The following is a 27,806-nucleotide window of genomic DNA, read 5'->3' on the forward strand; positions in this document are numbered from 1 at the left end:
GTAACTTAACCATAACATATGATTGGACGAGCCTTTGTGGGCGTAACTCAAGTGCAACATATGATTAGACAATAACTGGAAGTGATTTTTTTTAATTGACGTTTGCCACTGGAGTTTATTTTCTACTTATAATCTTCGATAACCCCCTTTTTTACATCGAATCTGTTTGAATAAAATAAAATAAGGAAATAAACAAAAAGGTCTCTCCACGGACTTGTTCTATTTTTTCCTAATTTCAGTAGTTTATTCTCTGGCATCGGAGTTATTTATTTGTTTGTTTTCATAAAGTTGATCTTTTAATAATCAACGGTATTGATTTTTCAGAGATTTTGTGAGGGCTAAGAGTACATATTGGGCCAAAATGATTGATACCCTGTTATTATTTTCTAAATGAATATCCGTTTTGGGTATGAAAATAATGTTATAATCATAATGAAGACATAAAAATATATCATTTAAAAAATAATAATTGTAATGAGAGTAGTTTGGAGACAAAGGATGGTACCCATGCCATCATATTTTCTTATTCAACCTTTTGAAGCAGTCACCTCTGATAAGTGATTGCTGTCATTTTCAATTCAAATTCAAAAATACTTTATTAATCCCAAAGGGTAATTAAATGTTGTTGTAGCTCATTATGAAGGTTTCTTCAAAGAGCCGTTGTAGATGCTGATGGCTGTGGGCAGGAAGGATCTCCTGTAGGTGCGTCTTACAGCAGATCTGAAGATGCCTCTGACTGAAGACACTCTGTTGTTGTACAACAGTCTCATGAAGAGGATGCTCAGGGTTCTTCATAACGTTCTTCATTTTATGAAGAATCCTTCTTTGCACAATGATCTCCAGAGGTTCCAGAGGAGTCCCCAGAACAGAGCCAGCCTTCTTTATTAGCTTGTTGAGCTTTTTTAAGTCCCTGGCTCTGATGCTGCTTCACCAGCAGATGATGGCAGAAGAGATCACACTCTCCACAACAGACTTATAGAAGATATGCAGCATCTTGCTACAAACATGAGATTTCAGCAGCTGGAGCAAGTATTTTGGCTCACATCTCATTAGTAAACTGCTCTAGCTTGCTCATGTTTGACAGGTCACTTTTTCCCACTCCATGTTTCAGCTAAAACATGAGAGTAAGTTTAGTTTTAGCTTTTTGTTCGGGGTCATTATCTTATGGAGGACTTATAACCTTTGACTGAGACCAGGCAGCACAATTCGCTTTATATGCCATGATCTTTTATTGCACCCTTCACAGATTCAAGCCAACCTGTGTCAGATACATCCTACAAACCTATAACAGAAGTGAACCTTCTCATGTTCAACAACATATCTGTTCTTCCTTGGAAAGCTTTATTTGAACAAAGAGCTGGTGTAACTTGCCAGAAGATCCAGTGTTGTCTCATTTGTCCATTTGATGATGTCTCAGCTCAGGAACCGCACCATCAGCATGAATATGAATGAAAAAGCCTCCCCACACAACACTGATTTTAACATTAGTCTACGATCAAATGCAAACAGGATGTGAATCAGTCTACATTTCTAGATTAGTGTGTAGTTGTCAAATATAAATATTTACAAATAATCTGCATTTTCTTTAAAAGCTGTAAATCATGCTGTTTTGTTTTCATTGGTTGCTCACACAATTTGTTTTTTGCTGTCAGTCCTATTTTTTTCTTTCATCAACATAAAACTATTTACTGCAGAAAAACGCATTCCTATGAACCTCTTGTAAATTTTGATAACCGTGCATAAACTATGTAAAAAACGTAATGTGAATCTGTTTTGTTCATTAATAAAAAAATGTTTTTCACACACATGCACTTACTTCATACTGTACTTAGCTTTATGTCAGGGTAAAGGCAGATTATCTTTCAGATATATCTTCTAATGACCATGCAGAACTGCCTCTTAATGTGCCAAAAATAAACGGAGTGATAAAGCTATTTGCTCTACACTGAAAAACTGTAGTATATTATACACAAAGTCTAGAAATCATCACATTTCGATTCACTGACAGCCCACATCAAAGGCAGCAATAAGAGACAACATGAGGTTAAAGATGTTCTTTATTTTACATCAAAAAAATGTGCAGGCATCACTTGGTGGTGGTGTACTTCTTAAGTATTGAACTTTTGAAGACATTTTGTCCCACATATCTTAAAATTCTTCATAGGATCTATTATAAAATAAAATAAATGAATAAAAAAACACACACACAACAACATAGTATCATTAGGGTGTTACTTCATGTGATGGAGGAAATTAAAGGAGGAATCTGGGAAACTAACCCTGCATCCATGGCTGCAGGGTTAGTTAGTGGCTGCAGTACCCCGGAGTACTGGGTTCCGAATAAAAGCCTCTCAGCTGTCCTCGTTTCCCATTGCCCCAGTAACCTGCACCACAATCTTTAAATGTGCTTCCACAACTTAAGCAGGTTGATATGAGGTACGGCTTCCGGTACTCAGCCTGAAATTCTTTAGAGAATTTCTTCCAGTCAACGACACCTCCAATTGTAAAAAGAAATTATTAAAATCACCAAACACAACATTTAAGTAGCACTTGCATAAGGACAAGGCATTTCCCTTTCCCAATGTATTCAACATGCAGTGCAAAAGTCCTTTGTGACAGAAGATTTCAATTAACGCCTGATGTTTAAAATGTAACTATAAATGAAGTAATTTGTGGATCCATGTAAAACAGTTTAACTTTTTAAGGTGCAGCTAAGGCCAATGACTCATTTATTATTTTATTATGTCTACAAAACCTCTGAAGTTATTAAACTTAAAATCAATTAAAATTAAAATCAAAATCAACACTACATACATCTCCAAAATATATGACTAAATTTACAAAACTATGTTTAGTTAATACAAGAAATATATATATTCAGTATTAATCCATCTGCAAAACGCAACATATCAGCAACAAATTCGTGTAGCTAAGCTACGTTATGCTACAAAACGTCCTACACATAGGTATATTTTTGCTATGGTGACATGCTTGTAATATACCTCAACACAATACATTAAGACGTTTATGGTCCATGTCTCTCCAATGGGTTATTTTTTTTAAGCATAAATAACTTTGAAACTAGCATAACTAGTCTTTTTACTTCATTTTTTTCACTCTACGACCTCACTGCTTCGGTGTCGCTACGATCACATTTGAAACATAAGTACGATAGATCACCTTTCGTCACTTAAATTTTAAACCTGTACTTTTGACCTGTACTTTTTTTACCTACAAATTTGTACATGTAGGCTTCATAATACAAACTGACAACATTAATAATATAATTTCGAAAATTAACTTAATGACTGATAATTGCGTTACCTTCTTTCTGCGCTTCTCCATACAACTTCATACAGGTTAGGTCTGGTTAGCTCTGTATATATACCTCCGTGAAAAACAGAGGACATAAAGCCAACCAATCACTGTTCGTGATCACAGAACGCCTACAGGTTGAGAAACACCCACTTTAAGTCTGCAGAGACCCCTGTCTCGGAAAGGTTGCCAGTAAACATTTATCAAGTCCCTAGAGACCCCAAAGCGCTTTACACTACAATCAGTCCCCCACAACAGTGGTGAGCTACCCTGGGGCAGACTGACAGAAGTGAGGCTGCCATACACAGGTGCCACTGAGCCCTCTGACCACCATCAGCAGGCAAGGTGGGTGAAGTGCCTTGCCCAAGGACAAAACAGAGATAGATAGAGTGGGGGTTCAAACCAGCAAGCCACCGATTACAAGACAAGCTCCTACCACCTGAGCTACAGCTGCCCCTGTGGTGGGAATTGAAACAGAGACCAGTGCATTTCTGTGCTGTTGAAAACATTACAAGGTAAAGTTCCTGTATGACTTCTAAACTATCTTCACCTAGTAGTTAACTTTTAATACTTAAACCCACTAAAAAGGAAAAACGGAGTGCTCAGCCAACTGTAAAATGTATTTTCAACATTATCACCGCCTGGCCTGCCTCTTCTACTTTTTGTTAGAACGTTTAAGAAACATTTTGACACGAACTTTGTGTTCTGGCTCATTGCTGCAGGTTGCTCTACCGACATCTGCATCCATGGAGCATCACCAAGGGATGTGACATCTCTGAGATAGCAACATCCAGAAGTGCATAAGCTGCTCTACACTATTCTTTTCTTAGGTTAATGATGACCCAAACACTTAACAGTGTGATGTGCGCAACAAAGAATAATCAGTATTAATAGCAGATGCTTTAAAAAGTGTCAGAGCCCTCATCCAGCAGGTGGAGAAAGTTCTCGAGCAGTGGTCAGTTTGGTGTGCTGGCCACCACATTATGTCTTAATTATGTGTACGCTCTCATATCATGGTGGGAGTGTATGGCTGATTGATGGGTTTTACAGGTACCTCTGCATACAAAATGAATGACAATAATTACTTGAAAAAACTGTATGAAATCTCAGTGTGAATCTGTCATATTAATATACAGTGCTCAAAAAAGGAACACTTTAATGACTTTGGATGAAGCCCTCTGTGGGTTGATAATTTTCATTTTCATCAAATGATGTGGCATCCTTTTGTTTGGAAGACATTACCCATTCTATATCAGTCATGATTTGCTTTCCAATCTAGATCTGATGTGCTTTTAAAGTGTTCCTTTAATGTTTTTGAGCAGTGTATTAATCACTTTTGGAAATTATCTATGTGTATCAAGAAAATAATAACAAATATGAATATGACATATCAGAATCTTTTATCAGTTACCATTTTTGGGCCCCACTTGAAAGAAAACCTTTATATATTAAAATATCTGAGAGGAACATTGATTGGCACTGTTTAAAATCAAACCATTAACCTTACAGGGTAAGTATATGCCGGATAAGATACAAAAACTTTATTTTTGAAATAACAGCTTGTTTGCATCTCCCCCTCTTCTTGGTGTTTAAATGTATTCAGTGCTAGTAAAATTACAGTTCTGGTCAGAGGTTTCTAAGCACTCATCATTGGCAAGAAGGTCATAATAACTCTGTGCTTCAATAAAATATTTCAGCTGTTCTCCAGGGCAAAAAAGATTACACAACGTACCACTTAAGGGACTTTTAAATTGAACATGGTGAACACATTTAAATTTAGGATTTTTACAAAACCAGTCCAAATTTTATATAAACCTACAAAAATATTTGATTAATTGTTTCTTAACAAATTTCATCTCCAACACGTTCTTTTTTAGAGCCATCAACAAGCTTCTGGTTTAATGATGGCTAGATTAGACCATGCTTTCTGTCAGAATTGGCAGTTAATTTAAATGTAGTTCCCTGGCACATGCTCTACATTTATGCATACTCCACATAATTTGAATAGGGTTGAGGTCAGGGCTTTGAGGAGACCTTTCAGTGAGCTAAATGTAATCCTTCCAAAATCAGTTTAGATAATCATTGTTCTGTTGAAACCCCAAACTTTGCCCAAGTTTCAACAATCTGACCTAAACTGTCACTCTGAAATGAAAGGAAACAGATTAGGCTGCTAAGGGATAGCACAAGAACCATCAAGGCTCCAGTTCAACTGGAAGGTGCTGGTGCAGATATTTTTTAACGGCCCACAGTGAATCCAGTTTAATGGCAATGTGGATTTAGAGAGTGCTGACTACAAAAGTAATGGTGAAAAAAAATTGACACCTTAAGCTGGTTGTATGGGCACATGCCTTATGGAGAAAGGTCACATGACCAGAAAAGACATAGATTGAGCTGTTTGGTCTTAATAACAATGTATGTTTGCATCCAGATGTAAGAACACTGAAAAACCTGTCAAGCATGGTGAAGTTCTGTCAGTGGGACTGGTGCTCTGCACAGAGTGGGAAAATTGGAGAAAAAGGACTACCTCCTATTTCTATTCCCTCACAAAGTCACACAAAGACTTAAACTGAAACTGCTAGGGAACAATGATCCCATAACAGACATATAGTGGTTTTGGATTGGATAAAATTATAATCAAGCTTATGGAATGCCCCCAACCTAAACCTTATTGAAAGACAATGCCTAGAAACCAACAAAGTTAAATTAGATCTTCTAAGGCTTCTAAGATTTCCAGCCTCTATTTTGCTAGGATCTTGTCGACAAAAACCTGCTGACTATCTCCAACTTTCTACAGGACATTTATCCAACTGTAGCAGAAGGTACTTTAATAGTGTTGAATCTGGGGCTAAATACAAGTGCATGCCAAACCTTTCAGATTTTTATTTGTAAAAAAAAACATAAAAACATAAACTTTTCCTTCTACTTTACAATTGTGTACATATTTGTAATATCCAAATGAAATCACTGAGGTTTGCAGTTGTTATGTGACAAAATGTAAAATAACTCAAGGGTTATGAATACTTTTGCATAACACAGTATATGCTCTACCTGGTGGCTTGGGACAAAATCATTTCTTCTAAAATATTAAAAATCTACAGAAAATAGAAAAGTTTTCATTTTCTATATATTTTCTTTTTAAAACATGTAGAGTATGGAGGGTTGATTAAGTGATCTCAAAGGGGCATTGATAGATATAATGGTCTTAAGTTTTGACATGCAGATGTGTACACTAAAGCCAAAGTGTGAAGTGAGATTTTGATACATTTTTTTACATCAAAAAACAAAGTAGCTAAACCAAACTTTGCAGTTCCCACAAGGAACTGGAATTAACTTGGTTCCTCCCACTCCATTTCCAGAAACAAAGATCTGTTACAGTGTGCTGCTGCATGCTTGGAGACTTCACACATATGGGTAGTGTAAACTCATGCACAGATGGTTTTAATTACAATATAATAACATGAAATGAACAACGATCCGCACTCTATTTGAAATGCTATGAAAACAAGTTTAAAATATACAATTTTATTTTACTAATCTGTTAACATTTTTCTCATGCTGGTAAGAATTTTAAAAGAATAACAGAAATGGTTAAAATTAATTTTAAGATTCAGCTTTAAAAAACCTAAATCTAAACAAAGTATTTCCACAACAGCTTTGTTCTGTGCCATTTGGACCTCTGAATAACAAGATGTTCCTGTAGTATTTATCAGAATAAAAACATAAAGAACATTTTTAAATTCAAGGTTAGTTGGGTTTGCACAGTCCTTGTAATGACTGTAGTGGCATGTATTTTCTTTCTTTCACTTCTATTCTTCAGAGTAGGAAATGGTGAATAAAGAAAAACAGCAAAGAAGCATCACTGTCAACATAAAAATGTTAATGATTTTATACTGTTCATACCTTGTGACTTAGTCATGCAGTTCCACAGGGTTTAGTCCTTGGACCTCAGAAAATGTGGTTAGCATATACCTCTATTTAGGGCACAGTGGCTCAGTTAAAGTCAGGGTGTAGATAATGGATGGCTAAATATGTTTGCTCATTGAAGTTTAGCTATTCGCTTAGTTCACCAATTCAAAACATGTCATCTGAAGGCACTTTACAAAGTCAATTCAATTGAATCATACAGTTTCCAAGTCGGGTACATACATTCATACATACAGTACATTCATGACTTGCAGCAGTCACTCCTCCCGGATGAGCATATAGCGACAGTGGACAGTCACTTGCATTGACTTTGCAGCAATCCCTCATAGTGAGCATGCATGTAGCGACAGCAGAAGGGAAAACTCAATTTTAACAATAAGAAACCTCCAGCAGAACCAGACTCAGTGTGAGTGGCTGTTTGCTAAGAACCTATATTTACAGTCATGAAAACATTTATACTTCCACTTTTTATTTTTTACTGATAGGCTTACACTCTGCAAACAACCTCTGATATACAGCAGAATTTATGGTGGATTCTATGATAAGCTGGTCATGTCTTGCTGCAGCAAAGCATTCCCAACATCATGACACTTTCTGCTCTCATTCAGCTCAGCAAAGGCCCGGTATCAATTCCTTTATTTGATTCAGGTGTGTTGGAGAAGGGATGCATCTAAAAGTTGCAAGTAGCTCTGCAGGGCTAGACTTGGGCACCACTATTTAAGGGTTTTTGGAGACTTCTTTCAGCATGTTGCAATCTGTTTTCAGGGTGAACTTGCTTAGACAGCCAGATCTAGGCAGGTTGGTGGTTGCTTTAAATATCCTAAAATTGTACTGTAATGGACTGAACTGTATTGGAAAGAAGTGCATTAAATGGAATTGATTGGGCCTGCACAACAGGTGAATCGGACCCATGGTCCTAAAAAAATTCATGTGATGGCATTTACTGCCGGAAGCTGAGCTGCAACATTTGATAAAAAAATATCCACAGCTTCTTTGAGTAGTTTCTGATGCAGATTTAACAGAAATCTAAATCTGCAATTGACTTTAAATCTGATAGGAGCTTTTTAGGGGATAATAATTGTACAAGTCTTAACAGTCCCAGGTCTTATTAAAGGCTTGAACGAGGCCCTCTGGCTTAGTCTGCCGAAATAACACATTTAGAGGCCTTTCTAACAGAAACCTGAGCATCTCAAAGGAGAAAAGTTGACAAAAGACACTATAAAATGATACCTTAATGCACACGTGGAGTAGCATGATAAACCTTTTTATTGTGACAGTAAATGGGCTGAGCAAAGAAACAGAATTATGAATCAGCACTTGAGCATAATCACATATGCTTCAAAGCCTCCAGTCTTCATGTCAGACACCCAAAGTTAATACACTAGCTTTATGAACTTATCACAATTAAAATCTCAGTGGCCTTCTTCTTCACCTGCTGTCCTCATGAAGGTCAAACTGTTTGTTGGGTTTGGTGGATTCCAGCATGAGTTCGTACAGCTGACCGATCTGTTCATCCTGTAAATGACTCAGCTTCTCTTCGGGCAGGTCAGCCCCAAACATCAAACCGCCACTCTGCCTTCCTGCTGACTCCATGACCTGGGCCTGCATGGTGTCTTTGTAGTTCTGTAAGGAAGCACACAGTGATTACTTTGATTTAGGATGGATACAGCATCAAGTTCCTTTTTCAAGTATAGGTGTTTTTAAAGAAAAAGCCTGACGGTGTTTTCCAGTTTGAGTTTGACGTTAGTACTTTAGATTTTGAAGTAGATCAAAGAAGAAATAAAAGTATTTCAAAATTTCTGTTTCTCAAGTAAATATTTTATTTTACTTTGAGCATGTATATGATAATAAAGAGGTCTTTACACATGTACAGACTTGGAAAAGGTGCAGTAAAACATGTACCAAAACTGAACAAAGGGGTGGGCCCACAGAAAGCAGAGACAGATTAACATTATAGCTAACTATTCAATCAATCTGGAAAAATATTGATAGATTAGTCGACTAACAACATGATCATTAATTAAAGCTCAAGCTGAAACTAATATATATGTAAGGGCACGCACACAAGTTGGTCTCCTCCAGCACCATGTTTAAGATTTGATTCAATTCAGTTTTATTTATAAAGCTCCAGTTCACAACATGTCGTCTCAAGGCACTTTACAAAGTCAGTTCAATCGAATCATACAGATTCCAAGTCAGGAACATACATTCCAATTAATCCTAATCATCAAATAGCAGTCAGATTCAGTTTATTATTCAAAATGATTAAAAGTTTTTCTATCTAAGGAAACCCAGCAGATTGCATCCACTAAGAGATTTGTAGCAGTCACTCCTAGATGAGCATGTAGCGACAGTGGACTGTCACTGGCGTTGACTTTTCAGCAATCCCTCATACTGAGCATGCATGTAATGCTTTCTCTCCTAGATGAAGCCACTACAGGAGGTATAACCGTACATTTTTCACTTTTCCTTCCTATAGAAAGTACTCCTGAATGAGTGCTTCTGTGTTCTTTTTTTGTCTTTCCTCTGTTCTCTCAAACCCCCAGTGGGTTGTGGCAGATGGCCGCTCACATTGAACCTGGTTCTGGTTCTGCTGGAGGTTTCTTCCTGTTAAAAGGGACTTTTCCTCTCCACTGTCACTACATGGAGAGGAAAACTCTCTCCATGTAGCGACATTCCATGGATTATTCCATGATATAGTATTTTGTTCTTCGTTATTCTGTCTGTAGACCACTGCAGGGATAGATTTAAAAACACCCACAGGTACAACTTCAGAGATATTCACAACCAACAAATTGGTACAGGTAGTAAACCAGTTAGAAAAGAAAATACTGTAGTAAAGTTTAGGGTGAAATGCCTATATGGAGGATACCCATTTCATACAGAAGTGTTCTTGCTGCACAAACAAAATGTCCAGTCCACCTGAGTACTTAAGTGATGAGTCAAAGCTGAAGTGTCCCATATGACTCATTCTATGAGCAACTCTTTGACCCCCATGTGTTCTTTTTCCTGTTTTGAATAGCCGTCCATTTAAGTCAATGTCTGCTGTTTTCCAATTCACAAAGCATCTTGTGAGCAATAACAAGCCATTTATCTGAAAGGCTTCTTCCTGCACATAATGTAATTATGTTGAAAACTTGGCAAAAGGGAGAGTGGGAGGGTCACAGCCTAAAAAAAAAAATACTCCAAGATTTTACCTAGACCTTTACCTTGTAAAGTCTGGATGCAGATGTAAACACTCTGCCATGGAGCAAAGTTTTGGTCTTTGTTTAGCAGAATCACTGTTTAAGTCACATCTGGGGATCATCACCCAGGCCATACAGCAGCACAGACCAGGTAGGCTAATCAGTTTTTGCCATCCAGTTATGATTTTCCTCTACAGTTGCTGGCTGTTGTCAGTGTGACTGCTCCTGAACAAAGACGTTATTTGTTAGGTTCATACACACGTGAACAAAATTGTTGGTACCCCTCGGTTAATGAAAGAAAAACCCACAATGGTCACAGAAATAACTTGAATCTGACAAAGGTAATAATGAATAAAAATTATATGAAAATGAACAAATGAAAGTCAGACATTGCTTTTCAAACATGCTTCAACATAATTATTTAAAAAAATAAACTCATGAAACAGGCCTGGACAAAATGAGGGTACCTTTAACTTATTCTTTTGTTGCAATCACTGCAATCAAACAATTCCTATAACTGTCAATGAGACTTCTGGACCTCTCAGCAGATATTCTGGCCCACTCCTCATGAGCAAACTGCTCCAGTTGTTTCAGGTTTGAAGGGTGCCTTTTCCAGACGGCATGTTTCAGCTCCTTCCAAAGATCCTCAATAGGATTTAGGTCAGGGCTCATAGAAGGCAACATCCGAATAGTCCAATGTTTTCCTGTTAGCCATTCTTGGGTGTTTTTAGCTGTGTGTTTTGGGTCATTATCCTGTTGCAAGACCCATGACCTGCGACTGAGGCCAAGCTTTCTGACACTGGGCAGCACATTTCTCTCTAGAATCCCTTGATAGTCTTGAGATTTCATTATACCCTGCATAGATTCAAGACACCCTGTGCCAGATGCGGCAAAGCAGCCCCAGAACGTAACAGAGCCTCCTCCATGTCTCACAGTAGGGACAGTGTTCTTTTCTTCATATGCTTCATTTTTCTGTCTGCGAACATAGAGCTGATGTACCTTGCCAAAAAGTTAAATTTTTGTCTCATCTGTCCATAGGACATTCTCCCAGAAGCTTTGTGGCTTGTCAACATGTAGTTTCAACAATGGTGTTCTCCTTGGTCATCTCCCATTAAGTCCACTTTGCCTCAAACAACGTCGGATGGTGCGATCTGACACTGATGTTTCTCAAGCTTGAAGTTCACCTTTGATCTCTTTTGAAGTTTTTCTGGGCTCTTTTGTTACAGTTCGTATTATCCGCCTCTTTGTTTTGTCATCAATTTACCTCCTGCGGCCACGTACAGGGAGGTTGGCTACAGTCCCATGGATCTTACTTGTCTGAATAATATGTGGAACTGTAGTCACAGGAACATGAAGCTGCTTGGAAATGGTCTTATAACCTTTACCTTTAACATGCTTGTCTATAATGTTCTTTCTGATCTCCTGAGACAACCGTTTCCTTCGCTTCCTCTGGTCCATGTTGAGTATAGTACACACCATGTCACCAAACAGCACAGTGACTACCTGTAGCCCTATATATAGGCCCACTGACTGATTAACACCTGTGATGCTAATTAATGGACACACCTTGATTCAACATGTCCCTTTGGTCACATTATTTTCAGGGGTACCATAATTTTTGTCCAGGCCTGTTTCAGGAGTTTATTTTTTTTAATAATTCTGTTGAAGCAAGTTGGAAAAGCAATGTCAGACTTTTATTTTTTCATTTTCATAGAATTTTTATTCATATTCTTTGTCAGATTCAAGTTATTTCTGTGACCATTATGGGTTTTTCTTTCATTAACCGAGGGGGGCCAACAATTTTGTCCACACGTGTATATTTCTAAGAGATTAAGTGCACTGATAGAATACCAAATGTATCTAGCATGCCAAGTTTAATAAATGTGTCTTAGAACTGGGAAATTATGAGTTGTTAGTTTTTAACTTGCTGTTGTTCTCCATTTTTCATGGCATAGATTTTACTACATGACTGGATCCCCTTGGTTTAGCTGTTTCTTTCTTAAACAAAGCAACAACAAAAAAACAACTCGTCAATTCTTCTTTAACACAGAAAGTACTCCTGGACTGGCAACTCTGTTTTTCTGTGTGTGTGTGTGTGTGTGTGTGTGTGTGTGTATGTACGTGTGTATGTGCTCTTTTGTCTCAAAACCCTAGTTGGTCATCCATAACCGGGTTCTGCTGGAGGCCTTTTACTAACTATGGTCTTTCTGATGATCCACTGGGTTCCCTTACAAAGAAAACTTTTTTTTCCCTAACTGGAAAAATGAACTGAACCTGCTTGCATTGTTTTATACCTAGGATTGAAGTGGAATGTATGTTGTTAAATTCAATCTGCCTACATGAGTGGACTAAATTGACTAATTATGTCTAGAAATTGGATCTGTGTCTTGTAAAGTGCCACAGATGCCTTTGTGGTAAAGGGCCATCCTTTTTATATAACAGAGGCATCAACAATAATGAATATCAATCAGTTAACCATTGTTTTCTCCATTTAGTATTGTTTATACTTCAAGTAAATGATCATAGGAATGTTAAAATGTAAAAGGAAAATTCTGTCAGAAAAGTCAAAATCCATTGGATGGCAATGTTTTTCCCTTCTGTCATCCCGTTAGAGATGAACCGAAGACCTTTTCTTCGGAAATGAAAAGGAAAAAATAAGAAGCAAGAAAGAGAGAGAGGTGGGGCAAAAAGGAAAAAGAGAGAGAAGGAGAACATAAGATGCCTTTACTCAAGATATCCATTTCTGGTTTTATTTGAAGTCTGACATGTAGGTTTAAATTTTAGCAGATTCCAATTTAAAAACAAAATTTGTCAAATCAAATAACATGCAAAGTCCTTTGTGTGAACTTTGTCATAATTTATGAATTAAATGTAACAAATATTGACAATAAAATAAAAACATGACTTTTTTAATCACTTCATTATCTTCTACATTAGATCAACATGCAGAAACCATCTGGGGAAAGTTAGTTTTTGGTGAATTCAGTCATGAGCAACTTTTAATGTCTATAAAAGCAAAGCTTTATAGCCCCAGGTTAGCAGACATCTTAGCTGTGTGTGTTGTGTGATTGTTAACTTAGTGGAAAGGAGATACTTTATCAGGTATACTTGTTCAATTGCTTGTTGACTGAATTAGTGAATCAGCCAATCATACTCCAACTCAGGGCTAGACATCTAGACATGGTGAAGACCACTGAGCATCAGATTGAGAAGGAAAGAGGATTTGCTGGTCTGAATATTTCTGAAACTGTTAATACAATAACAGTTTGGTCCAATGAGTCTTAATTTCTTCTGCATCAATCATATAGTAGGGTGAGAATTTTGTGTAAACATCAAGGAAGCATGGATCTATCCTGCCCTGTTCAGCGGGGTGGTGCTCTAATGGCATGCGGGATATTTTCTTAGCACAATTTGGTCTTCTAATGATCAAATAAAGCATGAATTAAAACCGAACAGAGTTGTTGCTGATGTTGGGACCCACAGCCATGGATTGCAACAAGAAAACTCCAGTACAAACTTTTCTGGAACTTTCAAAATAAATTGCATTTAACCGACTTCCAGCACAACTTCAGAAGGGGAAGGGGGGGTAACAGCGGACTTCCCATGATGCCACTGCCCATATAAAACCCCCACCTTCCCAATGGTCCGATCTCTTCCACCCGGACTCCGTGTGAGGCTGGCCGGAGAGGCAGCGCGCTAATGTCTCTTTGCTGGCAAACAGACAAACTCTTCAAACTGGATCCAAGGGTGTCATACGATCATTGATCATATGCACTGAGTTAAGTACGGATGGATTACTGTTTGTGTACCCGGTATTCATTCACAAAAAGGGGAAATTAAGGTATAAGCATTGCTTTACTTTCTCTCTGAGGCCTGCAGAAGCAAACTGTGTTCCAGAGCGATTTTCCTAGTCTGGAAGGAAGACAACCGAGACCGCATCACCATGGTTACAGTAACTGTGCAGTTGGTTGGTGGACAGAACGAGCAGTCTTTCATCCACAGCTACAGAGGTTAGCCGCAACCGTTTGTTCACAATGGATGTTTCTTCAAACCTCATCGCCCCAGACAACGTTTCCTCACACGGTTCATGAGGTTAGAGTTTGGGCAGAGTAATAGAGAAAGATTTATGATCTGAACGTTTTTCATTTTATGAAGTTTGGTATTGTTTGTGTTGAACTCAGCTTTCTTGGTGCTAGCAGGCTATCTGCAGCACACGTGCTCAGTTTGTGTTCTGTGTTTGTGTGTTTTTAAAGTTTAAAGACAAACTTTACTTGAAGGGTGATTTCAAACACAGAAGATTGATCATAACGTGCCGTCCGCGCTTATGCATTTTAACCCTTTTATTGACAGTATTTTAAAGGTGTGTGTTTGATTCTGGTGCTAAGCTATCAGCTTCTTTTGTTAGCTTTAACTGCTAACAGGTAAGAACACATGCTTGCATACTTAAGCCCATTTCTCCAGAAAGATTTGGTTCTTTTCCAAAATACCTCCTTAAATATTTGACCATTTCCTTAATAATATTTCTTTAAATATTATTTTAATAAATAAAGGCAGCTAATGAGACACCGTTGAGAATTAGTCATCCAGAAGGTTGGTTTTATTCAGCAGATCATTCTTAAAACATTATTTTATTAAAATAATATTTTATCTGATCTTGCATTGTGAAAGGTTGTCTAATGGTATGCTGATTATTGCCTAAGTTGGTTCCAAGACTAACTTAACTTCACTTTCAGATTCTTCAAGATAATCCTTGGTTCTCAAACATAAACATTGCATGGTAATGTTGCATCACTCTTTTAGTCATGGTTTCAACCATCTTTAATCCACTTGTTTATATTGTACATAGCCCATTAGTCTTCATTATTCTTTAATTCTGCTTGGTAGTTTAGTTGGGTTGTTTTAGCATAGTAAAGAGTTTGTTAATTGAAATATCTTTGACTTTGAGTTGACTTATTTTTGTAAAGAAATTCTTGTATTTGAAGAAATTGTGTGATTTCATTCCATGTGTGTGCAGAGTTTTGTTGTTCAATAACGTCAGAGCTTGGCTCACACCTTTCTATTTTGTCCTAATACCATCGCCTTACTGGGCTGGTATTCACAGGGTAACCCTTAACATACCGAAATATTATTTGATAAAATATTAATATTAAATATGAAATAATATTTTCAGATTCATAGTCACAACACTGACAATGTCTATCCCTTTATGACCACAGTGTTCCAATCTTCAAAGGGTTACTTCCAGTAGGATAGCTCCAATGACCCCATCTGTTTTTCCTCCAACAGCTGAATCTTGGACCAGATTGGGTCATGTAATCAATCCCAATCACAGGAGAAAATTTATAAGATAATGGCTGGAAAAACTCAATCAGTCAAATCCCTCATAAATATGCTCCATAAAATATGCTGTGGTGGAAGTAAGAGGCGTGTCTAAATAAACACCTAAAGTCCTCAGTGAAATCAGGCAAGTTCAAGACGGATCATAGAGAAGAGAACTGATATCAGCCTCAGGTGATTGTAGAGGACCCTACATCAACATGTTGCTTTTGTATTACGGCTTGATAAATAAGCACACCCTGGTAAATATATTGTATTGTTGTTCATCTGATGTTTTTAGTTAACTTTACTTTAAGACCTGTTGAAGACCAGACGGTTATTAATACACAACACATTAAACCACAGGTGTCAAACTTCAGTCCTCGAGGGCCAGTAACCTGCAACTTTTAGATGTTCCTCTGCTTCAACACACCTGAATCAAATAATTAGGTCATTGGCAGGACTCTGGAGAACCTGACTGCATACTGAGGAGAAAATGCAGCCATTTGTTTGAGGTGTGTTGGACGCATCTAAACGTTGCAAGACACTGGCCCTCGAGGACTGCATGTTTGACACCCCTGCATTAAACCTTTCAGTATATCAGATTTCTATTCTGTATCATTTCACATGGTTTTCTTGGATGTACCGATGGCCATCCCTTCAGTGTGTATTCCAACCTAAATCCATCAACAGCTAACATTGTCCTTTCTCCATTCCTCCCCATATTTGTGTGTTTGTTTCTTTCAGGAGAGCCTGTTTGGCCTAATGGAGGTAATTTACTTGGCGCACTCACATGGGTACCTCTGAAATAAATGGATTAAACACTGAACGCTCAAGCCATGTAATCTTATTTTGGGTCTCACTCTTCATCTGTTTCTGCTTCTCCGTGCCTCACTGAGGGAGTGGAAGACAAAGTGAGAATTTTTCCTCTTATAGTTCTTTTTCTTTCATAGGAGAAAGTGGTGTTTGACAGGTCTTGTATAAAGATCCTAAAAGACATCCTCATCTCCAGCAAATCCTTTTTTTCCCCTGCAACAGCTATGGACATAAAAATCTTTACTTAAACGTTCCCCAAATTAATTGTGAATTTGGAGACTAAATATCTAACTGCACATTTTATAAATGCCATCCCTGTAAAGATTAACAGATGACTTTATGTTAATATGGACCAGTTTCTGGGTTCATAAGAGGATTTGATAGTTAAATCTAGACCACGACACACAAATGAGGAAAAAGAGCCACAAGATACCTTAAAACTGAAACCTTTAGACAATAACATACTGTTTACCTCTTGCCTAACAAGTATTTAGTAACCTATGAATAAAATACCCCCTGAATGGCTTTCAACAGTCCCGTAGTGTACAACTAAAGGAAATTCAAAACCACCTAACCACAATCACAACACTGTTTGGGAAAACAGCTTTGATTGTTACATTGTGTAGCCACCAGAGGATTAGTCTTGAGAATATTATTACCAGGTAACTTAGAGTTACAGATTTGTTACAGATAATATATTGATAATGTAATTAATATGACAGTAGGTGTTAGAAAGCATTACGTACTCCCTTTCCCACTTAACAGTGGTTCCTAAATGTTCCAAAATGAGTTCTACACACTCCACTGCGTACCAGTGTACTGTACAAGTCACTCAGGCCGAACATTACCATGTTAGGTATGTTTCAATTCAGGGGCTGCATCTTTCGAAGGCCGTATTTGTAGGCCAATTACATCACAGCGCGGCGACGAAGGCTGTCCCAATTCATGAATCCTTCCGAGACTCCTTCAAATGCGCCCGACAAATGTGTCCTTCTTTTGCCCGATTTGAAGTATGGGTCATGAGTGTCCTTTGCGGTCCATCATTTCCCATGATTCATTGCGGGTCGAAGCGGACTGGTCAAGCAGGGGCAGCCATGGCGGACCACACCGGCAAAAGGTGTGATCAAATTGTGAAAAATTACATTTTCTGTGACACAAATGAACTTCTAAAATGTTTTTAGTGCGGGAATATAACTATATAGACGTGAAATATCTGCTTGATTTATCAAGACATCGCTTAATTTAAACGTGCTCCAACGTGTTCGGAGTTTTCCGCTCCCGCCGTAGTAAACGCCGGCTTGCCTCGCCAGCCTTCCCGGCGGTGAGGTTAGACCATCCCAATCCACAGCTGCTCATTTCCGGCCTCCGTGGTTTTAGCAGTCGACGAAGGACCCAGCCCACGTAGACTAGGTCCTTCGAAGGATCCAGCCCTGAATTGGGACATACCAATAGTGTCCTCTGTGGCTGCCATCTTGTATTGCAAGTAAAAAAGAGTGATATAGTATAAAAAGATCTAACAGAAAAATTTACAACACAAATATATTACACGATTTTACATAGCAAAAAAAGCAATTATGACATTGCTGCTACTAACATAATATATTGATTGTCACAGATACAAGGCAGTCAGCCGTTTCCATGTTCTAATGACTGTGGAGCAGAAATCCATTTACAAAGTTAAAGATATTTAGATAAATCAGGGATTAAATTATACTTCAATTACAAGTAGTGAGATACATTTAAAGTCAGAGCTAAGACAAAGGTCTGCTCTTTATTCAATTCAATTATCCTCAAATTCATAATACAAGTACTTTATTAATCCCAAATGGATTAAATATGGAGTAACACTGAAGGCTAATTAGCTGGGCTTTTGTCTCAGATAGCTAGCCTGGGTTCTGCTCCACAGGTATACTCCTCTATCAACTCTTAGCTTTCCAACTGAAAGGCTTCCACTCTACATCTTTCCCAACAACTGAAACAGTTAGGGAGGCGGTTCTGAAACTGTACATTTTTAAATCATGGTATATCTTGAGACCGTTAACTGGCCCATGCATAATTTCAGCTGCTACATCAGGTGTGGACATTAAGAGCAGTTAAGTGGCCAAATATTATGTTGAGTGTGAATGCTTGAAATACAAAATTCTGCCAAATATTCTGTCCAAAACATACTTTGCTATTGCACATAATGATCTTGTTATTATACAGGGGTTGGACAATGAAACTGAAACATCTGGTTTTAGACCACAATCATTTATTAGTATGGTGTAGGGCCTCCTTTTGCGGCCAATACAGCGTCAATTCGTCTTGGGAATGACATATACAAGTCCTGCACAGTGGTCAGAGGGATTTTAAGCTATTCTTCTTGCAGGATAGTGGCCATGTCACTACGTGATACTGGTGGAGGAAAACGTTTCCCGACTCGCTCCTCCAAAACACCCCGAAGTGGCTCAATAATATTTAGTTCTGGTGACTGTGCAGGCCATGGGAGATGTACAACTTCACTTTCATGTTCATCAAACCAATCTTTCACCAGTCTTGCTGTGTGTATTGGTGCATTGTCATCCTGATACACGGCACCGCCTTCAGGATACAATGTTTGAACCATTGGATGCACATGATCCTCAAGAATGGTTCGGTAGTCCTTGCCAGTGATGCGCCCATCTAGCACAAGTATTGGGCCAAGGGAATGCCATGATATGGCATCTCAAACCTTCACTGATCCACCCCCATGCTTCACTCTGGGCATGCAACAGTCTGGGTGGTACGCTTCTTTGGGGCTTCTCCACACCGTAACTCTCCCGGATGTGGGGAAAACAGTAAGGGTGGACTCATCAGAGAACAATACATGTTTCACATTGTCCACAGCCCAAGATTTGCGCTCCTTGCACCATTGAAACTGACGTTTGGCATTGGCATGAGTGACCAAAGGTTTGGCTATAGCAGCCTGGCCGTGTATATTGACCCTGTGGAACTCCTGATGGACAGTTCTGGTGGAAACAGGAGAGTTGAGGTGCACATTTAATTCTGCCGTGATTCGGGCAGCCGTGGTTTTATGTTTTTTGGATACAATCCGGGTTAGCACCCAAACATCCTTTCAGACAGCTTCCTCTTGCGTCCACAGTTAATCCTATTGGATGTGGTTCATCCTTCTTGGTGGTATGCTGACATTACCCTGGATACCGTGGCTCTTGATACATCACAAAGACTTGCTGTCTTGGTCACAGATGCGCCAGCAAGATGTGCACCAACAATTTGTCCTCTTTTGAACTCTGGTATGTCACCCATAATGCTGTGTCCATTTCAATATTTTCAGCAAAACTGTGCTCTTACCCTGCTAATTGAACCTTCACACTCTGCTCTTACTGGTGCAATGTGCAATCAATGAAGACTGGCTACCAGGCTGGTCCAATTTAGTCATGAAACCTCCCACACTAAAATGACAGGTGTTTCAGTTTCATTGTCCAACCCCTGTATATACGGCATAGTTCTACTTGATAAAACCGACAGACAGAGGCTGTTCCACACCTCTACAACATCATCTACCTCAAACCTACCTGCCAAAAACAAGACTGAAGCCCCTCTGCTGTCAGTGATGCTAGCTCCAACACCGTTCCGAGGTCTCTCTGAAAGTAAGCTACACAGAAGCTGGATTTTGATCAAATTCAATTCCATTTAAAATGCAGCCAAAGCACCACGATGTTATGACAAAAAGCTATGTCATCCACTGCCTGGAACCAGCTCAAATGGACTCCAGGTTTGAAATCAGTTCAAATAGTGAGGCGTGATGAAAGTGACTTCCCTTTTCCCCATCGACAGTGACCCCTCAGGATTCCAGGTGCAATCATCATCTACTTGATTAGATAAATTACCTGCAGATGGGTCATTTAGTATTTCCCAGTTGTCCCTGATTATCATGGTGAACAATAGCTGTCCCCAACATTGCTGCGAGAGGAAGACCTAGAATACTCTATGAGTAGAAATTATATTGTGGAAGACTATGTTGTATGACTTACAGATAAAGAAACTATATAACTGACTATAATTTGTAGGCTAAATAAAGCTCCCATTTTCTAAACACAACTCACCAAGTGTTCAATTGATCAGTCACTTCAAGGGAAAATGTAGATTCTCTTAGTCGTTTCATTGCAGGCGGTTAGTTAACTCATTGTAAGAAGTCAGAAAGCCCCGTTCATTTTAAGATTGTATTTATCAGATAAAAAGGCAATAATGCTCTACTTTTTCCGATAAGCCTTCATTACATTAAGGGTTGCAGGTCCCGCCACTGAATTTCCAATTAATGTTAAGATGTCTAAACTGCTCACATTTAACCGTGGTATATTTTCTTTAAACATTCATATCTATAATAGCTCTTATTGGTGAGTAACTTTTTCCTTCAGGCCGGGTCTTTCATAGAATCTTTTAAGAGGCTGTGCTGCCATCATGTGGTGACAGACTAATAAAGCATGGCATAAACTGTCCCAAGACAGCAGGACTGATCTGATGATGAGACAAGATTTATATTAGTGGGTGGAGACAGTTTGGTGAAACCCCAACTGTAGAAAAAACGACTATAGAGATTCCACAGGTCTAGTAACTGGGACTACTATTTACATTAAGAATCTTTTCCCCAACTGATCAAGCACAGAAGGTAATCTCCTGTTTGTTGGCCCTGAAGCTTCAGCTTTACATCACAGAATGTGGAACGGACTTCAAGGTGAAAACACTAAAAAACATTGTTGGATGATGCTTACGAATGATTGCTAGATACTGCATTGTGCCTGTCAATGAAAGCCCAAAGTGGGTCACAAATCCTAGCATAAAATCATTTGTAAGTTAAACAACGAAGCATTCTGACATCAAAAACATTTCAAATAGAGCTGTCCAACAATAGTGTGTAATAATTAGCTTTTAGCTCATTGCTTAAAGAGATCTCCTGTCACAATTTTATTCCTGACACTAATCTCAGTCATTTAAAAATAGATACTGAACTGGAATCTGATAGAACTTTTAGGGTAATCAAATCAATACCAGCTATATGCTTGACACTTCAGGGTTTAAATTTAACAATTTTGTTTTATTTCATGGGGATATTTATTTATTTCATGGAATATTTATTAATAATTTATCAATAGAAGTATTTATTTATTTATTTAAGTTTAAATGAAACAGCTTTACATATATTACATTGGTTTTGTTTTTGCATCCCACTTTACTCACTCACCATTGCCATTCAGTTGGCTGCAGTATCTCCTTCCCATTTTCCTGTAGCAACGGATCAGTTGTTAATTTGTTGCACTGGGTTTCTGGAAGACTGGGATAATTGTAGGCTCCAACTCAATATTAAATAGATACCCCAACTTTTCTTTCCTTCCCTTAATCCTACTGTAGTACACGTTTTCTTTCCATCATGTAAAGCACTTTGAATGTTCTTGTTGCTGAAATTTGCTACACAAATAAGCTTGCCTTGCCTAGACAAAGAAAGCCGCTGTTATGTTCCAACGTTGCATCACATTAAACATGCAGGATATTGTCATGTGTTTATAAAGATCTGTCTGACTCAACACCACAGGTGGAAGTAATTAGTTACATTTACTTGAGTAACTTTTTGGGTAAAAAAAAACAACCCAAAAACGTCTGGGGGCAGTTTTATTGCGCCATAGTTTTTACTTCTACTTGAATAATAGTATTTTGAAGTAATGCTCCTCTTACCTGAGTACAGTTTTTGGCTACTGCACCCACCTCTGCTCAACGTATCCAGTTACAATTCTGAATAAGCTCTCGTTTTGCTCCTGCAGATGATGTTATTTATGTGGAGCACGGCGCTGAGGTTTTCAATGCAATTCCAGTGAATCGTGTTTAGAGCTTGACCAAAACCATTTCTTTTATTGCAGATACAGATATACACTACTCAAAAAAATAAAGGGAACACTCAAATAACACATCCTAGATCTGAATGAATGAAATATTCTCATTGAATACTTTGTTCTGTACAAAGTTGAATGTGCTGACAACAAAATCACACAAAATCATCAATGGAAATCAAATTTATTAACCAATGGAGGCCTGAATTTGCAGTCACACACAAAATTAAAGTGGAAAAACACACTAGAGGCTGATCCAACTTTGATGTAATGTCCTTAAAACAAGTCAAAATGAGGCTCAGTATTGTGTGTGGCCTCCACGTGCCTGTATGACCTCCCTACAACGCCTGGGCATGCTCCTGATGAGACGGCGGATGGTCTCCTGAGGGATCTCCTCCCAGACCTGGACTAAAGCATCCCCCAACTCCTGGACAGTCTGTGGTGCAACGTGACGTTGGTGGATGGATGGAGACATGATGTCACAGATGTGCTCAATCGGATTCAGGATTCTTGGGGAACGGGCGGTCCAGTCCACAGCTTCAATGTCTTCATCTTGCAGGAACTGCTGACACACTCCAGCCACATGAGGTCTAGCATTGTCCCGCATTAGGAGGAACCCAGGGCCAACCGCACCAGCATATGGTCTCACAAGGGGTCTGAGGATCTCATCTCGGTACCTAATGGCAGTCAGGCTACCTCTGGTGAGCACATGGAAAGAAATGCCACCCCACACCATTACTGACCCACTGCCAAACTGGTCATGTTGAAGGATGTTGCAGGCAGCAGATCTCTCTCCACGGTGTCTCCAGACTCTGTCACGTCTGTCACATGTGCTCAGTGTGAAGCTGCTTTCATCTGTGAAGAGCTCAGGGCGCCAGTGGCGAATTTGCCAATCCTGGTGTTCTCTGGCAAATGCCAAGCGTCCTGCATGGTGTTGGGCTGTGAGCACAACCTCCATTTGTGGACGTCGGGCCCTCATACCATCCTCATGGAGTCGGTTTCTAACCGTTTGTGCAGACACATGCACATTTGTGGCCTGCTGGAGGTCATTTTGCAGGGCTCTGGCAGTGCTCCTCCAGTTCCTCCTTGCACAAAGGTGGAGGTAGCGGTCCTGCTGCTGGGTTGTTGTCCTCCTACGGCCTCCTCCACGTCTCCTGGTGTACTGGTCTGTCTCCTGGTAGCGCCTCCAGGCTCTGGACACTACGCTGACAGACACAGCAAACCTTCTTGCCACAGCTCACATTGATGTGCCATCCTGGATGGGCTGCACAACCTGAGCCACTTGTGTGGGTTGTAGAGTCCGTCTCATGCTACCACGAGTGTGAAAGCACCACCAACGTCCAAAAGTGACCAAAACATCATCCAGAAAGCATAGGTACTGAGAAGTGGTCTGTGGTCCCACCTGCAGAACCACTCCTTTATTGAGTGTCTTGCTAATCACCAAAGATTTCACCGTGTTGTCTTTTCCATTTGCACAACAGCTGTGAAATTGCTTGTCAATCAGTGTTGCTTCCTAAGTGGACAGTTTGATTTCATAGAAGTTTGATTTACTTGGAGTTATATTGTGCTGTTTAAGTGTTCCCTTTATTTTTTTGAGCAGTGTATATAACATACATGTAAAATATAAATAAGATTTGGTGAAGGCGATCTTTGATATTTTAGGAAGAGCCAGACAGAGTTTGCATAACTTTTCTGTCCAGCTCAATTTGCCTGTTAGCAGAGAAGCAACTGAGCAGCAGTCTGTAGATTTATTGCGGAGGTACGGACTGCAATCTGCTCTGCTCCTTTCCTTGACATGCCGCTCCATGTCAACACCTGTGGATATGTGCTGCTTTTCTTTGAGAAGCCATCTTTAGATGTTTCATGCACAGGGCTCCAAACAAACCCACTTGCAATAACTCCTTGGCGATTGCAGATTTCAGCCACAGCCCATGACAGTATTTCTTTAGATGTCATCGAAGGTTTGTTAAATGGAATGGCGACTTTTTAAGATGGGATTTACCCTCCTTTAACTAATTTCTAAGACAAGTCAGAAACATCAGCTCTACCTTCAAAGCATGTTGCTTTAGCTCTTTATCTTTCCACTCTGACATTCCATTACCTCCAATAAGTTGTGGATTTTACAGGTTTTTACAGTCAGAATTTTCAGCTGTTACTTTATACTAGACAATATTAAACAATCTAAGAAAACAAAGCTGTGGATTCTGAATCTTTACAGTATATTGTCCTTTAGATTACCTGTGAAAACAGTAAGGAAGTTGAGGCATGCATTTTGTGTTGTTTTTTTTCAGTTGGTTGGGTTATTATCATGGTGTCTTTAGCTCATCTAAAATATAGCTCGTGAAGTCCTGACTGACGCCAGGAAAACTGATCAAATCCCACCTGTCCTTTAGTCTCTGCGCTGGTTACGACTGGGATGCACCAAACAACATGACAGTATTCAAATTTTCCAAGAAGTTTCCTTATAGATTAGGAGTGCTTAAACAAATATTAATACTATTGTCTGGACACATGGGGAGTTGTGGCGGTACATGCATGAGCCACTATACTGGAAAGATTGAGCTGACTGAGCAGCCGAATACCAGGGTGACCCAGATAGATGATGTGTAATTTGTCTAACAGGGATCGGTTCACAGTGATTGTTGTCTATTGGTTATTGTAATAAAACTGAATGAAACGATTGTAAACAAATTTGCTGGACTTAGCCATAATCCAGGGCAACACAGAACGACAGCACCATTTTTTCTGCTAATGTGGCACCGTGTCAACTCACCCCTTTGTTCCCTGCTATTTGACGTTCATTCTACCTAGTGATGCAACGTTTATGAACGAATCGATTCTGTTGAATGGCTTCTTACCTTACACGATAGGACTCGAGTCTTAGTTAGTAAGCGCCATTCTTTGTTTTTTACTACTTTTCTTTCTTATAATGCTACTTTTTCAATTTTGTTTATTTATATATTATGTTATATTACTTTATCGTAATTAAATACTGTAAGGGGGCACGAACATACAGCATGTTCATTGTTCACTGTTAGCTTTCGCTACGTCTCATGGCGGCAGGGTGCGTGGCGCTGCGTGCGACCTGGCTGCGACACCGACACGTTGAGCGGGAGAGAGGAGGAGGACGGTCACAATGTGCTTCTTCCTCGAGGACAAAACAAAATGTGTGGCGCAACAACACTTTATTTGGTTCATGTTGATAGTTAAGTGTTGTTTACCATTAATGTGTTGCCTTAATAGTTATAGTACGGGTGCAGTTGGTGATTTTTATTTGTGCCAAAGCAACTCAGATGCACTTCTTTCTCTTTTACTTTGTTTTATTTTGCTTTCTTTAGCATTAAAAAGGTAATAATGCACACATCACTACATGGGTATTTGATATTTTTGTTTAGATATGCACTTAATATTATGGAAATATAATTATTGCATGAACATACTGTGGTTCTATTTTGCACTTTTTAAATAAAAATATGAATCTTACTTAATACAGATGATTTAGCTTTTGTTGTAAATTTCACCCACACATGCCAGGCTTCCAAAATTAATATATCTAACACTTCAAAGGTAAAATTGGCTGTTCTTCAAAATATGCACATTTTTAAAAATGGCTCATTTCAATGGCTCGTTTTAGTGGCTTTTTGGAGTGAACGATTCGGATCCCTTCAAAGAGCTATAAGTCCCATCACCAGTTCCACCGCTAACAGGGAGAACTGCTAAGCCTGCAGGTTTTGTTTGTCTGTGTAACATGCATTTGTGGCGCATCTGTGAGCTAAAACCAGAATCAAATAAATTATTTTATCTTCCTACTAAAACTTCTGGAGCAAAACATTGACATATTTCCAACAAAATAAGCACGCAAACTATAAATATGTTTACGTTTTTACTTATGTTGATATTCTGACATGTATTTTTGCTCTCTTTAAATGTAACGATAATTTATTGATTTAAAAATGTTTCCAGATTGAATCATGAAAATGTCTTTACCTCTATGGAGGACTTTAAATAACCCTGTGTTGAAACGGTGTTAAAGTCCAGCTGTACAACTAAACCTGTGGCAGATATGCAGTGTGTGTGAAGCTGTTACCTCCCACTCTGACAGGAAGCTCTTCACCTCCTCAGGAGCTGCACTCTTGTGTCTCCTGAACTCTTCCTTCACATATTGATCACCGAGGGCCCTCAGGTGGATGGGCAGGAAGCGGTGTAGGACCAGGATCCTCTTGTACAGGGAGCGGATTCTGGAGACGTGAGCAGACGCAGCCATCGAACAGAATCAATTTTTTTCGAAGCGCTTAAAGCTGCGACGACATAAAACCCAACAGCAGCATTTAAAAGGACACTTATAGAAACAGAAGTCCTTGTTTGTTCCGGAAGTTCTTCTTCCTCGAGTTTAATGGCGAACTACAATACTGTCTTAAGTACATACTGCCACCTACCGTACAGGAGTAAGCAACCCAGAATTTCACGCTAATTCATAGAGGAACAAATGTAAAATAAAAAAAAATCTGTGTACTAATAATTTAATTACTGCTCTTTATATTTCTTTACCTCTAACACTATTACTACTACTAATCATTTACGTGTCAAACACTTCCAAACACTTTCTCCCCCTGTGCTCTAATTTCTTTTAAGTGTAAATTGGGGTCAGTCCATGAGGATATGCTCTACATTTTCAGAGGTATTACAGCGTGCATAGTGGTGATCTTTTCCACTGTATGTGATCTTTTACATCAACGTGTATGATCAAGTGCCTGCTCTCTATTTCTTCAATCTAACTCTATAATTCTTACTTCTGTAATCAGCATTCCAGATTTTTGTCACAACTTAAATTTTTTTTTGCTTTGTTTAAAACATTTTCTTTCAACCCTTCTCATTGAAATTCTAATTGGGTGTGTTCTGTCTATGATTTCATTTGCTTTGATTCCTGTGTGTGTGGCTATCCAACAAAACTGCACATCAATTCCTTTTCTCTCAAGGTGATATTTACATACTTCAGTATAACATAATCTCTAACTCTACATAAGAGGTGCATTATCCTCACCTGCTACTCAACAAAAATGTGCATGTACTTGTTAGTATTTTTAAATACGACTTATATGGATTTTATTCATTTGCATCTCAGATGCATTCCTCCAACCTATCAAACCCAAGTTGATTTTCCTCTTTCTTCTTCCCAGCACACTTGTACAACTGTTATTGTTGGATGTCTATGATTATGGCCTTGGAGGTTTTTCCACTGATTCATTATGAGCTGTCTGAGTTTTTACTTACATAGCTAGGACAGAAGTCAATTTAACCCTCCATCCATCTTGTTGTGACTATGAATCTGAATATATTATTTAATATTTAATATTAATACCTTAATAATTCATCAAATAATATTTCGGTC

The 27,806-nt window shown here is 38.8% G+C and overlaps 1 protein-coding gene across 1 annotated transcript; it reads right to left on the reverse strand.

The window, feature by feature from the left end:
* Positions 1–8,487: 8,487 nt before the first annotated feature.
* Positions 8,488–26,817, reverse strand: sdhaf3 (succinate dehydrogenase complex assembly factor 3). Its single transcript, XM_047382939.1, has 2 exons — positions 26,505–26,817; positions 8,488–8,862 (listed from the first exon to the last, which is right to left on the reverse strand). The coding sequence occupies exons 1-2, from the start codon at positions 26,679–26,681 to the stop codon at positions 8,668–8,670; spliced, it is 372 nt and encodes a 123-aa protein (XP_047238895.1). The 5' UTR covers positions 26,682–26,817; the 3' UTR covers positions 8,488–8,667.
* Positions 26,818–27,806: the final 989 nt, after the last annotated feature.

The sequence above is a fragment of the Girardinichthys multiradiatus genome, chromosome 13, assembly GCF_021462225.1.
Source record: "Girardinichthys multiradiatus isolate DD_20200921_A chromosome 13, DD_fGirMul_XY1, whole genome shotgun sequence".
NCBI lineage: Eukaryota > Metazoa > Chordata > Actinopteri > Cyprinodontiformes > Goodeidae > Girardinichthys > Girardinichthys multiradiatus.

What these genes read in the sequence shown, in the direction of transcription:
- sdhaf3 (XM_047382939.1), bottom strand. Translation starts at nt 26,681, where the DNA reads ATGGCTGCGTCTGCTCACGTCTCCAGAATCCGCTCCCTGTACAAGAGG. An exon ending in GCTTCCTGTCAGAGTGGGAG is followed by an intron (nt 8,863 to 26,504) that starts GTAACAGCTTCA and finishes GCTTCCTTACAG; the next exon opens with AACTACAAAGACACCATGCA.